Source organism: Syngnathus scovelli, chromosome 9 (genome assembly GCF_024217435.2).
Source record: "Syngnathus scovelli strain Florida chromosome 9, RoL_Ssco_1.2, whole genome shotgun sequence".
Lineage (NCBI taxonomy): Eukaryota > Metazoa > Chordata > Actinopteri > Syngnathiformes > Syngnathidae > Syngnathus > Syngnathus scovelli.
The window spans coordinates 4,484,085-4,500,071 of record NC_090855.1 but is presented as its reverse complement, the minus strand read 5'-3'; the positions used below and the strand labels follow the sequence as shown (position 1 = coordinate 4,500,071).

The following is a 15,987-nucleotide window of genomic DNA, read 5'->3' as shown; positions in this document are numbered from 1 at the left end:
AATTTCACTTTGAATGTCAGAAGAGACTGTTGCAGCTTGTTGAAATGGTTGCTTTAGCATTCTAACTCACCATCACATTCCTTCTTGCCGACACATTTCATCCATCATAGGCTGGTTACGATGTGAAGATGAAGAGTATTATGTAACTTTTCCTTTTTTTTTCCCCTGATACATTAATTCAGAGCATGGCGTTCTAGCAGGCTGGATTAGCATAATAAAAGGTGCTCTTCATAATTCAAAAAATATATCTGTCACCCCAATAACCCTTCGATAGCTCTCTCTTTACTTCCTTCTCATCCGCGGGTAATACTTTATATTTTCACACATTATTGGCACCATAACTGAGGTCAAATCACTTTTTTTGTTCCGTGCTAAAAAGGCAAAACAGTTGGGAATGAACAACTGCAAGGAAAAAAAACTGTTTTCTATTTCCCCGAGTATCAATATGACCAAATTTATTTTGATGACAATGTCTTGCAGTCCCAGGAGGCATAGCACCAGAGTCGCTGACCTTCACCCCACTGGATGACATGATCTTCCTGAAGTGGGAGGAGCCACTTGAGCCCAACGGCCTTATTACCCAGTATGAGGTGTGTATTGTAAAACAAATGTCACACACACACTATAGGTAGAAACAACTGCTGACTCCATTTTGTAAGATCACATGATAAATGGGTTTGAAAAAATATTCTGCTGAATAGGGGTAACTGTATTTTTCCCCGCAGCTGGTTGGTATGTCCTTTAGGGTAAACCACTTTTTTTTGGTTCAACACTAGGTGAACAAATTTTTACTACACCTTTGGCAAGAACTAACTGCATCTACACTGTTTGATCCGATTATTTTTCCCATTGTTTATTTTTGTAATTGTTTCTGGAACTGTTCCTGACACCCCAACGTCTTCCATAGTATCACTCTCCTGCACATGGTTTCATTTGTAGAAACACAATGCTCGACTGCTCTGCTGCAACCAGGGATGGCGACTTATCTATTAGTGCACATTTTGCACCCACCAGAATTTTAACTCCTGACATACTGCAGATGAAAAGACAAAATTGCCAGTTTCCTAACACAAACTAATTACAGTGGAGCTGCCAAAGACAAAATGCCTTTAAGGACACAAAATTTGGGATTCAATCTTCATCTTTTGGATAAAGAAGCAGTACCACCGAAGGCGGGCCAGCGATTGCAAAGACAGTAGAACTTAAAAATGAGTATAAAGTGATAAACAACATTATGCTCGCATTCATTTTGGCTGTTAGTACAATGCCGTTCGTCATTATTTATTGTTTGTCTGGAAGGCCCTGTGATTGGCTGGCAATCAGTTCTGAGGTGTGACCCGCCCAAAATCAGCTGAGATGTAATGACGATAAGCGGTATCAAAAATTGATGCACATTTTTACCAGTGCTAAAAAAATTATTTTCTCTATATCGTCACTGATTCACTTGCATAAATTAGTTGCGTTCATTTCTTCTCACTGACAATATATCATAAAATTGGCCACAGCCAGCCTCATTAATAGATAAGAATAGAAATAGATGTGTGATGCTGTCGGCCATCTTGCTGTCGGCCATCTTGTCGAGCAACGTTTTCCTGCCTCGGCTTCCTTGTAACGTTCTTTCAAAGATAATATTTGCGCTAGGACGGACCACTTTGCAGAAGTATGCAAATTATGTTGTTCCCAGATATTTCTAAATTGTCCAATTTCAAATGGCCCTCGGTGTAATTTTAACTTAATCAACTTTTAGGGAATAATTGAATTTGAATAGTTACATTTTAGCATAGGAGCTCTGATAGCGACTTTGCATTTTTGTATCTATTGAACTTTTTTTTTCGGCAGCTTCTTCTTGAATTTTAGAATAATTTGCATAATAACTTGGAAGTGTAATCGATTGTTGCTTGTGGATCTCCCTCAGCTAACTGTGAATATGATACACGGAGTTATAGAAATTCTCATTTTCTCACACTAAACTCCCGCCTGAGCCCATCGACTGTACTACAAGCCTTCAAATTCGCCTTACTCAGCAGGATTTTCTTTTTCCAGCACCATTAAAAGCTCTTCTAGGGATAATCAGTAAATCTATGGCTCGAGTGGTATCTCAAGCCCACCGCACACTTGAGCGATGCATCCAAAAGCAACTCAAGTGGACCGTTGCGGCGGTGACAAACTCTTGGCAACTCTTCACATCTACCGAGGTGCTGCAAGAAGAAAACCTGAATTGGGTTTTGAGGTTCCATGTCGTGTATTGTTTTCTTAATGACCCACAAAAACATGGCAAGATTGTCAAGGAAGAAAAATAAGGTGTCCTGACTGGACTGGCCGTTCTGGACTATCCCAAAATTCTCCATGGCCACCGTATTACTTCTTTACAGACCTTAATGTACTCTACTTGTTCATCCTTCTCAGATTTCTGCAAGGGAATTAAATCGTCAAGTTCTCTCAACTTAAAAGAGTTGACAGTTCCATGACTTGTTTTTACTTCTATTTGCCTCCAGATTAGTTACCAGAGCATCGAGTCGTCTGATCCCGGCATCAACGTCCCAGGACCAAGAAGAACCGTCTCCAAGCTAAAGAACGAGACCTATCACATGTTCTCCAATCTTCACCCAGGAACCACCTACTTGATCTCTGTGCGAGCTCGTACGGGGAAAGGCTTTGGCCAGACGGCCCTGACTGAAATCACCACAAACATCTCGGGTATTGTATTGCTCCATCTGCACTGGACCATCTGGCCACAAACATCTTATGTAGATTATGGAAGATGGAATCACAAGGCATCATGTTCCGAAATTGCTTTTCTTGTTCCAGGCAGACTTATAAACCACAATGAAGGATAATTAAAACAGTTTTATTTGGCGAGTGAGAATGCTATTTATAGATATTAATATTGCTACATAGTCAGTCATGTTTTCACACGCCACAGATTTTTTTTCTTTCCATTTTTGAGAAAAAGGTGACCCGTAACACGCAATTAACAGTTAACATAGGAAATGACAAGTTTCCTTTTTTTTTTTTTACCTTTTGTGTTGCTCTACTTTCACTCTTTGACATTCAAAATTACTCCAATTTCTCAAAAAAAAAAATCTTGCTAACCCGACCTTACCAAATTGCCCATCCTTAAGCAGTAATGTGAAAACTAATGGCTGTACTTTGTGCCATCAATGTTTATCATCGCAGCAAACGAGTTCACCGCCAAATTCCAACAACTGCAAATCAGATTTTTTTTTTCACCGCTCTATTTTTCTTTTTGTGATGCCCCCCCCCCCCCCCCCCCACCTCACATTTTCGACACAATTTTTCCATAGCATTGTCCTCACGACATTAATTAACTTGTGGAGAAACATCACCAAGAGCACTCAGCTGAACGTTATTTATAAAGAAGTATGTTGCGTATGTTCTTGGGAACCGACTGTCACATCTGAGACTCTCCGAGCTTATTAATGCTGATGGAAATGCGGCCTTGCTCTTTGTCTCTCTTTTTAATGGCGCATTTGTGCTTGTTTAGGGATTGCATTGCACCTCTTAGGTACGCTGGGAGAAGGCACGCCAAACGTGCCTCGCTCGCACTGCCTAAATCTCTCTTCTGAGAGGTCGTTTTGTTTAATTATAGATTGAAAGCACAATCTCTACCTCCTGGCTGTATGTCATAGAAAACTGTGGCAGAAAGCCAGTTTATAAAAAATGCCCAAAAGTCTTTGTAGAGCTTTTCCTCAACTCCCTCTGCTGGCCCTATTCACTTAAACTGTATCTCTCAATTTGGCAGCTTGCAAAGGGTTAGGGTTAGGGTTAGGGTTACCTAACCCTAACCGCTAACTTTCTGCAAACTATAGCCATCGCTGCGTATCCATGTACATTCGATTATACGTATTCTTCAAGGTCAGTCTATCCGTCAAGACATTAGCCTTGCTCGAAAAGTAAATGTATGTCCAGTCACCCCCTTTGCCCTTAATTACTGCCCTAACCTAATTTATTTCACTAGTGGATGCTTTGGTGTAAGCCAACCATTTTTTAATATAGTAATCATTTATTCTACATGAATAGTTTTCACTCTCCTCCCTCGCTAATTGAGTGGTGATATTAAAGCGAAATGTGCTGCCACAACTCCAGGGAGGAGCCAAATCCTTTTAAATGAAAAAGCCAAGCAATTTAGCCTCAAGACCATGACTTTTAATTGGACCGGTAGCCAGAAAAACTTGATGGGGAAGTTGAAGAATGTGCTGAATATGTGGATATGGGTATTTATTATATTCGCTCTGCTAGCCATTTTAGGCATACCGGTGTGCCAGTTCGACAATTCGACGTATTAAGGCAGGGGTGTGAAACTCATTTTTCTCGCGAGTTATGAAATCAGTGACTAGTAAAAAAATTTTTTTAAATGAATGGTAATAAAAATTGCTGGAAATTTCACTATTTCACTAAGTGAAGACAATTTGTAATTTTAGTAATGACACATGAAGTCACAGTTTATTCTCACAGGCCAGATAAAATGATGTGGTGGGCCGTAACTGGCCCCCGGGCCTTGAGTTTGACATCAATGTATTTATGTGCTAAAACTATACCTTGCAATCTCTGACATGTCTTGGATGCTTTCAGTTTTAGGAAACTGGTCCATCTCAGGGTTCTTTATATTAAAAAAAATAAAATTAAATATTTATAAATATTTAGATCTTGATATTGATCCACCTCAGGGTTCTTTATATTCAAAAAATAAAATTAAATATATATAAATATTTAGATCGATCATTTTAACACAGTTCTTTATATATGTCACAAGCCTGAATTGAATAATGTGTTTCCAGCGCCTACATTCGATTACGGAGACATTCCATCCCCCTTGAGTGAAACCGAGAACACAATAACTGTCGTTCTGCGCCCTGCCCAAGGAAGGGGCGCCCCTGTCAGGTGAAGAAAAATCATCTCAAATTAAAAATTCCCCTTACGAAAATAGCATGATTTATATTACGCTCTTATCTGTTCATGTCCAGCACATACCAAGTGGTGGTCGAGGAAGAGACTGTGAAGAAAGTGAAGAGGGAGCTGGGGCTTCAAGAGTGTTTCCCTCTACCGATGTCCCACGGTGAGGCCTTGGCCCGGGGCACCCCGCACTACTACACCGCTGAGCTACCACCCAGCAGCTTGCCAGAGGCCAGTCCCTTCACTGTGGGGGACAATCATACTTACAACGGTTACTGGAATACGCCTTTGGACCCACGCAAAAGCTACCTTGTCTACTTCCAGGCTATGAGCAACTTCAGAGGGGTGAGTTGACTGCCAGTAGTTTTGCAGGATGTCTGGCATTAGTTTTGTCCAGTTGTCAGCTTCAGTAAACACAATCAATCGCAGCCAATAATGATCATCTGTTTGAGCTAATGCTAGGTTAGATCAGTCTGGGCTTGAAATGATTGTTGAATGATTGTTTATGCCGTGAAAGGGTTGTGAAATGGCGATATTTGGAGTTGGCCCGTCTCACTATGTGGATATGATGCATTTTCCACCACTTTGAGTCTGTTAAACAATAGATGCCAGAAATTGCGTTTTACTCGCAGGCATTATTCTTGGCTAGCAAAGTTGTAATCAACGGGAATTACTGTGAGTCAACAGCAAAGTCCTCGTCGTCTGGCTTTTATTTGACATGCTCGCCTTGCTCGGGTTTTTTTTATTTGACCAAATGCTCGCCACTGAAATTATTTCATGCTTGTCCTTAATTCATCCTATCTCTGAAAGTTTAGTGTTTAGAATCGGCTAACGCAGAAAGATGGTTTTAGAAATTCTTAGTTGGGAACTTAAGAAGTTTCCGTGCCCATCCGTGCCCCCTCACCTGGAGTCTCTTACCATACCCAGAGGGCATTACCTTTCCAAATTCGATTAAAACAAGAGCCGCTACCAGGACGAAGCAATTACTTAACGATAATTGGGCCGAGGTGAAGATGATCAGAGGGAGAGTGCCACTGCTTTAATATTTGCCATGAAGGGTTTCTTTTAGTTTCCTTTTTGGATCTGGACACAACCCTGCAAAATATAGTCACAAAACTCTCATTAAAAAAATTCAGTTTAAGATCAAGGTTAAATATTAAAGAAGCACCCAATGGGTCACCTGACTGACATGTTGAATCAAATTCGAGTTTCCCCACCTTGGTGGAGTTTGCTTGGTGTGAACGAAATAACCGAAGGACAGATCAATCAAGCGTATCTGATAGAATTCCAAGAAAACCGATTGTTCGGTTAAGGTGAGAAAGTAATTCAACCTCGTTTCAGGTATCGTGTTAACAAATGACACTCTTGACTTGGTGAACATTGGGTCCGGGGAGTCTCGAGAAACTGACATCCCGATTAACCAGGAATCGTTCACATTTAAATATTTCGATTCCTCATTTCCTTCTTCCTTTTTCTGTTTTGTGTCCTTGTCTACTGATCGAAAGAATAACACAACCACTGAAGAAGAATTGCACATACTGCACCGATGGAACGTGAAGTTGTTTTTGTTTTTTAAACAAATAAGCAGTCCCCTTAGTGTAACACTTGCAAAAAGAATTTTATTGTGCAAACCAGGTAAAAGTTTGCTGTGTTTGACAATCTCCCTCCCACTCTGAGCCTTAGCCTAGAGCTAGTCAGTGAAATTCTAATCATGTGAGTACAAAAAAAAAATGGTTTACTGCCAAAATTGTGATGTCATCTCTGTATGGTTGGTAGCTATTGTTCTCTTTTGCTATTTGCTATGGAGATCCGTGTTAGCTCATTCATTACCACAATTCAACGGAGAAACATAGTGAGGGAATGCAGTGTGAGCATTTCATTTTAACTAGTGTACTAAGCGTGGGCTTAAATGGGGTTTACTGGCGGAAGGGATTAGATTTTGTTTAGTTTGACAGTGGGCCCGGACTCCATGACCCACAATGAGTGCAGAAATACAGTTCTGCATCACACAGTAGGCACAGTCCTTCATATCACGGTACCTGTTTGGTTCAACAAGGCTCAATTCGCTATTAGCACTTTCCATTGTACGGCAAACGTACATACTACCAAAATATTTCTAGTAATTGGTTAGTTGGGGTTCCAAGTGTGCCTGGCCGATACTGAATTGGTGGCATAAGCTGCATCATTATTGTAATACCGTATTTTCCAGACTATAAGGTGCACCGGACTAAAAGGCTCACCTTCAATGAATGGCCCATTTTAAAACTTTGTCCTTATATAAGTTGCACCGGACTATAAGGCGCACCATTAATGCGTCATGTCAGATTTTTAATCCAAATCAAATCATTCTCCATTTTATCTTTTTTATTTCAACTTCAGATGCAACAAATTACTTTATAATCATAAAATAATGATCCATATTCTTTTTGATTCATGATTCATAGTCTTCAGTGGGCCAATTTATGATTGATTTCATGACACAATGCTTTGGGCCAGTTTAGATTTAGGAATTTGGTCCATATATAAGGCGCACTTTCGGCTTTTGAGAAGATTTTAGGTTTTTAGGTGCGCCTTATAGTCCGGAAAATACGGTATTTGAGAACACTAAATGACCAAAATAACCATCGCGCTAATGCTAGCTGAATGCTAGCTGAATGCTACTCTGGATGCTACAGTATTGTCAGCCTACTCCACGAAGCTGCAACAATCAGTTTTGTTGCTCTCCTCAGTCTCTTTGAATGAAATGTGTCAAATACATAAGGCAGTGACCTAATATCACCTAATACCAAGTGGAAAACTTTTTCTGTAGCAATAATAATAACAAAGTCATACTTTGTTCTTTTAGTCAATGTCATGAAAGATTGCTGCATCAATGCATGCCCATAAGCTCACCTTTGATTTTCTTCAGAAAAATCTTCCATGCATTCCATATTGCAAATCAATGCGTGTTTGTTATAAGAAAATTAATAGCTCACCTACCTCGAGTGAAAAAAAAATTATAATAACATTCTTTAATGGATTTTGATTTCATTAAACCACCGTGCTGCTATCTAGTAGGATAAAAACAAGAGGACGGATAATTAGAAGGAACATTTTTTTTGGGGTTGTGTGTATGTGTGTGTGTTGGGGTGCGTGCACATGCATACTCTGAGCAATCATGGAGGTAATTTGGTGCAAAACTGCACCTGCTCTTTCTGAAGTAATCTCGTATTGTACCTGGATAAAAAACTTTTCCTGCCTGCAATGCATTTGGTGATGAAAAACGATCCTACGTCCAAGTTTGTAATTACAACAGTATGAAAATACAAACTGGCATATCTGCATTAGGCCACAAGAGAAAATCTGTAACCGTACATTACTGACTCGCACATTAATCAAGGTTTCCCGGGTTTGTGTCATTCTTGTCATTTTTAAGCCAGTCAAAATTACACACAGTACTCTTGCAACAGTGGCAGCAGTGTGAGTAGTCTGAACAGTATGGGGCCTCATAATATTTAGCGTTTAGCGCTTCTAATTATCTTGAGCGTGACTGTCAAGCCTGTGTAATTGCTTTGATTGATCTGTCGAAAGAGGCACTTCAAAGTCTTAAGATAGAAGAAGACCGGAGCTTTGCTGGCAAATGCCGCATCTCAGACTTCAAACACACACACATGGACTGATATGTGCTTTGGACCCTTGTGTTGGCATTCGGGGAGTGTATTTGAAGGTGCCAGGACCCACCTGCCCCTGCGGCATGACTGGCACTGTGCACAATTAAATGAATGTGCAAAAGTGTGAGCTTGCATGCCAATTAACTCTGCTAAACTGGCAAGCGATAAAGCACACGCCTTTGGTACAGAGTCAACTTCAATATTATAAACCTATGTAAATAAATCTATCCGTCCATTTTTTTATTTAATTTTTTTTAATTCCTTATCCCACATCGTTCCTCCATTTTTTTGCATGTAAGTGATTATTTTTTAATTTTCTGCAATACCATTGCGTGTAGGGAAGGAGATCAACAAGAGCAGGAGCTGCTGTTGGCTACAGCTCACACTCACATGCAAAAACTCACTGATGTCACATGCCTTCTTTCCAAGCCCCGCCTCTTTTAGTCACATGCACAGACGCTACAATACATACAGTAGTTTCTATACATATTATACTTGCAATGCATATTCTATATTTTCACCTAATCGAGTCCGTTTTTTGTATATAACCTTTTGTATATATTTGTACGTGAATCAGTTAAAAAGTAATTATAATTATGGATAAAAAACAATTAAAAGGGAAAAAGCTGATTGCTTAATGAAGTAGACACCCCCACTAATTGCGTCAATTTAAGCCTTCCTCAGCATTGCGCATCTTGCTCACTCTTCCTCGAAAAAAATGCAAATTTCATCGAAAGACAAAACGACCTCATGCCAAGTAATTGCACATTTGGAGGCAGGTGTTGTTACAAAGGCCAACAATATTGCAGTAAATAAACGAAGAAATGTGAAATAAATTTAGCAATTTAGTGGAAATAACAAGACACGGTGACTGCCTGTATTTTAAGTGGGGCTTGAAGTACATTTTCAATTCAAATAAGCAATTTAGTCAGTTTTAGGAAGTCCATTTTTTGCTCATTTCCAAATGTGCTCATTTGCATAAGTGTCCCACAATAGCCAGATTGGCATGTGTAAGTTTTAATTTGATAATGCATCTCTTCCGAGAGGTGGCAGGCTGGAATTGGATTAGCGTCTCGAATTTCATTAGGGTTATTTGACAAAGGTTCCTTCTTATAACTCCAAGATGTCATCAGCTTGAATTTGAATAGAATGAATTCCTTTTCATAGTGGTGCATTGGTTTGAAACTCTCCCATAATCATCTTCCCTTTTTAACTCTAATCTTTTCTCCTACGGCAAAAAACTCTTATCTGTGTCTTTAATACACTAACGCGGCTTTCAGATGTGCCGAGATTTCACAGCGTCGTGTTGTTAAATAGAACTCTCAGATCTTCTGTAATTTGTCCTTTTTAGTCAGAAGACATTTTCGGCTGCATTTAATTTGCAAAGAAAAACAAACTGGAGAAAGATTGTTGAGCCCACTCAAAGTTGCTAACCTTAGCTATGATAATTGCGGATGTCTATGTATTGCGTTGATATGAAATAGCACTCATCCATTTGTGTGTTGTTTTTCTTTATTTTCCAGGAATCAAGAATAAACTGCATCCGCATTGCTCGCAAAGGTAATTGACTTCACTTTACATAACTGTTGTATTTTCCGGACTATAAACTGCAACGTTTTGCAGTGCGGTTTATCTATGGATTTTTCACGATTTTTATATTATAAAATAATTTTTTTAATTAAAAACACCTGCAGTTTATGAACAAAACAAGATTTTTCCACTCATTTTATCCGGTGAGGCTTATATTCAGGTGCGCCTTATAGTCCAGAAATGACACTACGATCTTGAAACATTTATCACTCTTTTGTTTGCTTCAAGAAATCGCCGGTAAATGGCTCGCCGAGTCTATATTTCATTGCTCTTTCCCACAAGTAGAAAAGTGGAAACATGGACAAATGTTCTCAGACAGCCCTTCTTGTTTGGCTGTGGTTTTCAGCGAAAAGGGCAACAGGCTGGGAGGGATTAGAGGTCAGGCTTTCATCGTGTTTGTTTGTGAGTGGCTGCTGGGACGAGTATATCAAAGGCAGCCTCTTTGTTCTCATCAGCGGTCTGCGAGATGGGCTACATCTGAAGGGCTATGACCTCGCCAGCCTCCAAAGGTCCTCCACATCAAAACTTCCACATGAAGCCTTAACCTAAGCCTTGCGCCCCAGCAACCTCCACCCCCACCACCTCTACTGTATCTTAGATTTGGGTTTGGAGAGGACATGAAAAGGCCAAGGAAATTGACATTAAATTCTCCTGGCAGAAGAAATCTCCACTCCCCACATCCCCCCTTTGCTGTCGGATCACAGTGAATTCAAAAAATAGCAGTAAAGAGATTCTTATACAGAAATTGACTAGGAAATTTTTCAATTTTTAGTAGTATTAAAAAAAGAAGCTGACACTGTTTACCTCAGCCAGTGTTCAAAATAGAAGCGAACATTGGCAGAAAGTACAGAGAAGTTTGAAAAAGATAAGAAAAGTAAATGGTCGAATGAAGTAAAGAGAACGTCTTGTGGAAATTACAGGTCATTTGAGCACAAGGTTGGACAACATTTTAGAGTGCTGTGTTTGTCTTGTTTTTTTTCTCCTGGTTCTCTGAGGATGAAGAGGGGTGACCATGATGAGTCATAAAAAGACATACACTGAAAAAACAAGTGTACTTTTGAGTTTGGAATTTGCGGCCTTCAAAGAATATCGCCATTCAATTATCCACATTTTTACTCCAAATCCATTTAGGAGTTTTTGCCTAACCTACCAAAACAATACAAACAAAAAATTTATATATGTGTAAAAGGTCAAAGTGTGACGGGTCAAAATTTTCTTATGTGATCGTTCCACAGTTAACTCGGCGTCGTCGTCGCCTAGGCTGTTTTTTTTTATCGAGTAGCACGTCTCGGGCCAAGTGGAGGCAAATGATTCCGGCTTTGATACGAAAACTGGAGATTACATTTCAACTTTCAGGTGACAGTTTAATTAAGGATCTGCTGGCAGGCTCAGTGTGACAATAGACTTTCATTTCCCGCGCTAAGCGCCAATTTCCAACATGAGGCAACTGGCAGACGTGTAGATTCACACGGAAATCCATTTCATGCTCATGTTCAGTCTGATGAATATTTCGAGTTGGATGTGGCAAAAGTGTGCAGAAACCTGAAATGGAAAGGTTTGTGTCATTGAAATTTCTTGATGCTTTGGCAATATGGAGGAACCAAATAACCAGGGGCCGATAAAGTGGAGCCTCCAAAGTTGAATACAATTCTGTGATTCTAGTTAACTTTCAATTTTTGCTCATGGAATTCCTTTTTGCAATATTTGAAATATTTTTGTCCAGAGTCAAACTGTCGTCAGCAAACTTAACCATTGTCAAAATGTTTTGTTGCTGCTCCCTGGCTGCCCAAATGAATGTTTTGGAATTTTTATTTTATTTTTTTGCTTGGGGCACCCTAAGGCCCCCCCAAGGATAAAAATCTAGCTCCGCCCCTGTTACAGATACGCTACACGCATTCCACATATCTCAAAATTAAATCTCCACCAGATGAGATGTTTAAAGTCACATTCAATAGTTTTATTGAATTATAACCAGCTGCATCCATGAAAGGCTGCCAGCTACAGATACTCAGTTTTTATTTCCTTGCCCCAAAACACTTATGTCCCCAACAAACTGCGAGTTATAGCAGTACCCTTAGGCCTTCTCTGACTTTCTGCTGCTCTCGAGATGTTCCACCGGCCTCGGAAAGGCTGGTTTGAGGTCTGGCGAGGCCTTGAGCGAGACACAAGAAAAGTAGATCAGTGACTTCCATGAACTAGACAAAGAAATATCCTCCATGAGGAACGTATAGAAAGACTGGAGCACCTTTTCAGTTGTTCACAGAGAGCCGGGGTGCCTCAAAAGTGTCCATCAGGGGCTGCTCTTTGGGGGACTTGTGTCTCTGAAATATGATAAATAATTCAGTGTTTACAGGGGGAAGCATCTCCAGGGTGTCGTAGCAACAATGTGTACATAGGCTCAAATGGCTATACATCACAATTTGAAATCTAAACAATTGATCCTCAAATTAATCCGTCATCATCATTTTTGTCTTTTTAAAGGTCTCTTTGTATGTCAAACAGAAGACCTGGGTGCTACGTTTGTTAGTTTGGCTAACACTGGCAAAAATCTGTCGCTACCTGATTTGCATGACACTTTGATTATTGGCAGCGATTTGAAAAGGCTCTTTTGAAATATCACTGCAATTGAAATGCAGTGATGGCATTAAGAAAGTCATTAGAATTCTGCAGATGTCCTCAGTAGTCGGGATAAGTTGAATGGATGCATTGTGCTATGAAAAGTATCTACCTGCTGAGGGAGGAGGAGAGTTGGGGTCTTTTCAAAGATGTGAATTTTCTCTGCCGCCACATCTACTTTAAATGACGTCTGTGTGAATCATTTCTCGAACAACTTCTGACACTTTTAAGCGGCACTGCTTTTGAAAGTTCATCTTTTTTGCTTCTTCTAGCCGCCTGCAAAGACCATCGCAAAGCTTTGGAGGTGTCCCAAAGCTCGGAGGAGATGGGACTGATTCTGGGAGTGTGTGTCGGTGGCCTGGTGGTGCTCATTCTTCTGCTGGGTGCTGTCATCATTATCATTAAGAAAGGGTAAAGCTTTGTCGGAAGCATGCTTCATTTATTTTCTTCCAAGGATCCATAAGCAATTTTTCTGGAAGGTTACTATTATTTTGGCAAGGATTGTTTCCATGGCTTCTAATGCATCAAAGGGACCAGCAATTCTCATCTGCATAGTCCATCTCACGATGTTAAGTATTTAATTAACGGCTAATGCAATTCAATTAGCTACTTAATTACACACACCAAGCACAGCACCGAAGCATAAATGAGATGGTAATTGGGAGGGAAAAGGTGTGCTTTTAGAGACTATTAGCCAGTGAACCCTTAGGTCTCGAGTCTTTTTATTCAGCCATTTCTTTTGCAAGCCTTTAATAACTTTGTGCAACCAACAAAGTCAGGCATTTATTTGAATAAAAGACGCATTTCATATCGATAGTTCTCAAGGCTAACTGTTGCTTTCATAAAACTTCCCCTCACTCTTGAGGTGAAGTTTGAGAAGTTGGTAATATTTTGAAACTTCAAATAAAATAAATTAAATTAAATAAATGAGTATATGAATAAATAATAAAATTTGTGTATTTCCTTCCACTTTAAAAGCCAATTAGAAGCAAGTAGACAGGCAAAAGAAAAGAGTACCTAGAACAGAGCCCTAAGAAAAATTGGTTTTTGAATTTATAAAATTAAATGAAATTAAATAAACGAGTATATGAATAAATGAATAAATAAAAATTCATTGGGAGCTTAAGATCAGGGGATGCTTTGAGAATAATTGTCAATTTTGGCTATGTGAAGCCCTTTGAGACTGTGATTTAGGGCTATACAAATAAACTTGACTTGACTTGACTTGACTTAAAAATAAAATGTGTATTTCCTTCCAATTTAAAAGCCAATTAGAAGCAAGTAGACAGGCAAAAGAAAAGGGTACTTAGAACAGAGCCCTAAGAAAAATTGGATTTTAAATTTATACCACTTCAGGGACAGTTGACTATGAAGGTTCCACTGGTTTTAATATTTTAAGAACACACCACACAAAATTGGTAGGTTAGCAATGGTTGCAGAAAATCGTATTAAATGGCTGACACAGTTTCCTGACTGCGATTGAATAATGTCCATTTTAAAAGTCTGCACTATTCTCCAAATGAGCTCAGGCTCCTGCACTGAGCGACCATGAAGTTTCCCCCCTTTTAGATAATTGATTACTGAATTTGCTGTGACAGAAAAGCCACGTGGCTTGGCGCTTGAAATGTACCACGGGAGACACACTCTAATGAATGGAACACACACGCATTGTGCTCGGTCGTGGCTCGGTGTGTCGATATTCTGCCGCGCATCACATGGTCACCTGCACAGCTGATTTCCTGCTTCTGGTTTTCACTAAAATCAATACATTCTGCTTTCAGCTGACATTGTGTCCATGTGTTCATACATCTCTTCTTAATTTTTTTTCCTCCTCCTCCTCCTCTTCTACTTCCTCCTGCACTCTTGCCAGAAGGAACTACTACTCTTATTATCCGTAAGTGATTATAGCTCTTTTTTTTCCCACCATTGTTTTGTGACCCATCATGCTTGTGCTATGGCTGTCTATCACGCAGCAGGAAGCCTTGGAAAATAATTGAGAAGCTGATCTTTGTCTCGTACTATGATGCTTTATCTCTCGTCGCTTTATTTGACGTTTTTTTATTCGTTATTAGGAAACCTGTGAACATGAACAAGACGCCGATTACTTATCGCCAGGAGAAGAGCCACATGGGCTCCATGGAGCGTAGTTTCACCGACCAGAGCACTTTGCAAGAAGATGAGAGGATGGCTCTCTCCTTCATGGATGCACACACTTGTGGAACCCGAAGTAAGAGACAGCTTATTTTCCAGAATTGCCTTTCAGAATCTGCTAAAAATAGTTTCGTCTTGGCCCTAAGACAAATTTCAGAGTATTTGAAGTAGTTCGAAGAAGCCATTTGTGATTCTTGTCATTTCTCTTTGAATTGATTGCCCTTTTTGTGTTGTCAATTTGATGACAAGGAAGAGACAGATGTGTTTACTGCCCAGTTGGAAGAGTTCTTAATGGGCGACGCACATTAGTCAACAGGGTCATCTACAGGCTTGTGAAAATAGATTAAATAATTTTTTTCTTTTTATCAGATGCTAAATAGATCACAATGAGCTTTTTCAGGATAGCATAAGCAAATGAAGATCCATTTGGTATTTAGACTTGACAATGCTAACCTGGCCTGTTGCAGGTGATCCTCGCAGTTCGGTGAACGAGGCCAGTAGTCTGCTGGGAGGCTCCCCGAGGCACCCGTGTGGACGCAAAGGCTCCCCCTATCACACGGGGCAGCTGCACCCGGCCGTCCGTGTGGCCGACTTGCTCCAGCACATCAACCAGATGAAGACGGCCGAGGGCTACGGTTTTAAACAGGAATATGAGGTGAGCTGTTGTTCTTTGCTCTCATCCTCGACGCTAATTCCAAATTGTCCCTCTATGTTATTTTTGTCTGTGGATACGGATTTCAAGGGCCATATGAAATGATGCAGCGGGCCAGATCTGGCCCCCGGGCCTTGGGTTTGACACCCATGCTCTGTGTCTCCACTGGTGTCAAATACCAAGATGTCTGACAAAGGAGGTTTTACGACTAAATTACTCTGTGCAATATTGAAATGTGAATTGCATGGGTGTAATTTATTGACCTGACAAGAGCTAGATTGATACTCGACGGAGTTCTTCACAGTATCAATCTGGGACCGCTCCACTCCGATCTGCTCGGGAAAGGGTTTTAACAATTGAGTCCAATAGTTCAATCTGATTGGGCGAGGTGGCAACTTCAGCAGCATACCAATT

General features: G+C 40.1%; 1 protein-coding gene and 1 long non-coding RNA gene across 5 annotated transcripts in view; one reads left to right on the top strand and one right to left on the bottom strand.

The window, feature by feature from the left end:
• The window catches only part of ptprub (protein tyrosine phosphatase receptor type Ub), a 118,942-nt gene that overhangs the window by 78,812 nt on the left and 24,143 nt on the right, over positions 1-15,987 (top strand). For 2 of the 4 annotated variants that reach the window (XM_049731170.2, XM_049731169.2), the window contains exons 9-17: positions 481-590; positions 2,496-2,697; positions 4,800-4,902; positions 4,986-5,259; positions 10,088-10,124; positions 13,043-13,181; positions 14,641-14,664; positions 14,843-14,997; positions 15,389-15,576. In XM_049731170.2, coding sequence (XP_049587127.1) covers positions 481-590; positions 2,496-2,697; positions 4,800-4,902; positions 4,986-5,259; positions 10,088-10,124; positions 13,043-13,181; positions 14,641-14,664; positions 14,843-14,997; positions 15,389-15,576 — 1,232 coding nt within the window. The remainder of the gene's footprint in view (positions 1-480; positions 591-2,495; positions 2,698-4,799; positions 4,903-4,985; positions 5,260-10,087; positions 10,125-13,042; positions 13,182-14,640; positions 14,665-14,842; positions 14,998-15,388; positions 15,577-15,987) is intronic. The other 2 variants (XM_049731172.2, XM_049731171.2) reach the window with 1 other exon arrangement.
• On the bottom strand, positions 12,162-15,480 carry LOC125975615 (uncharacterized). Its single transcript, XR_007483988.2, has 3 exons — positions 15,375-15,480; positions 12,400-12,475; positions 12,162-12,306 (listed from the first exon to the last, which is right to left on the bottom strand). It is a non-coding gene; the product is annotated as an uncharacterized lncRNA (long non-coding RNA).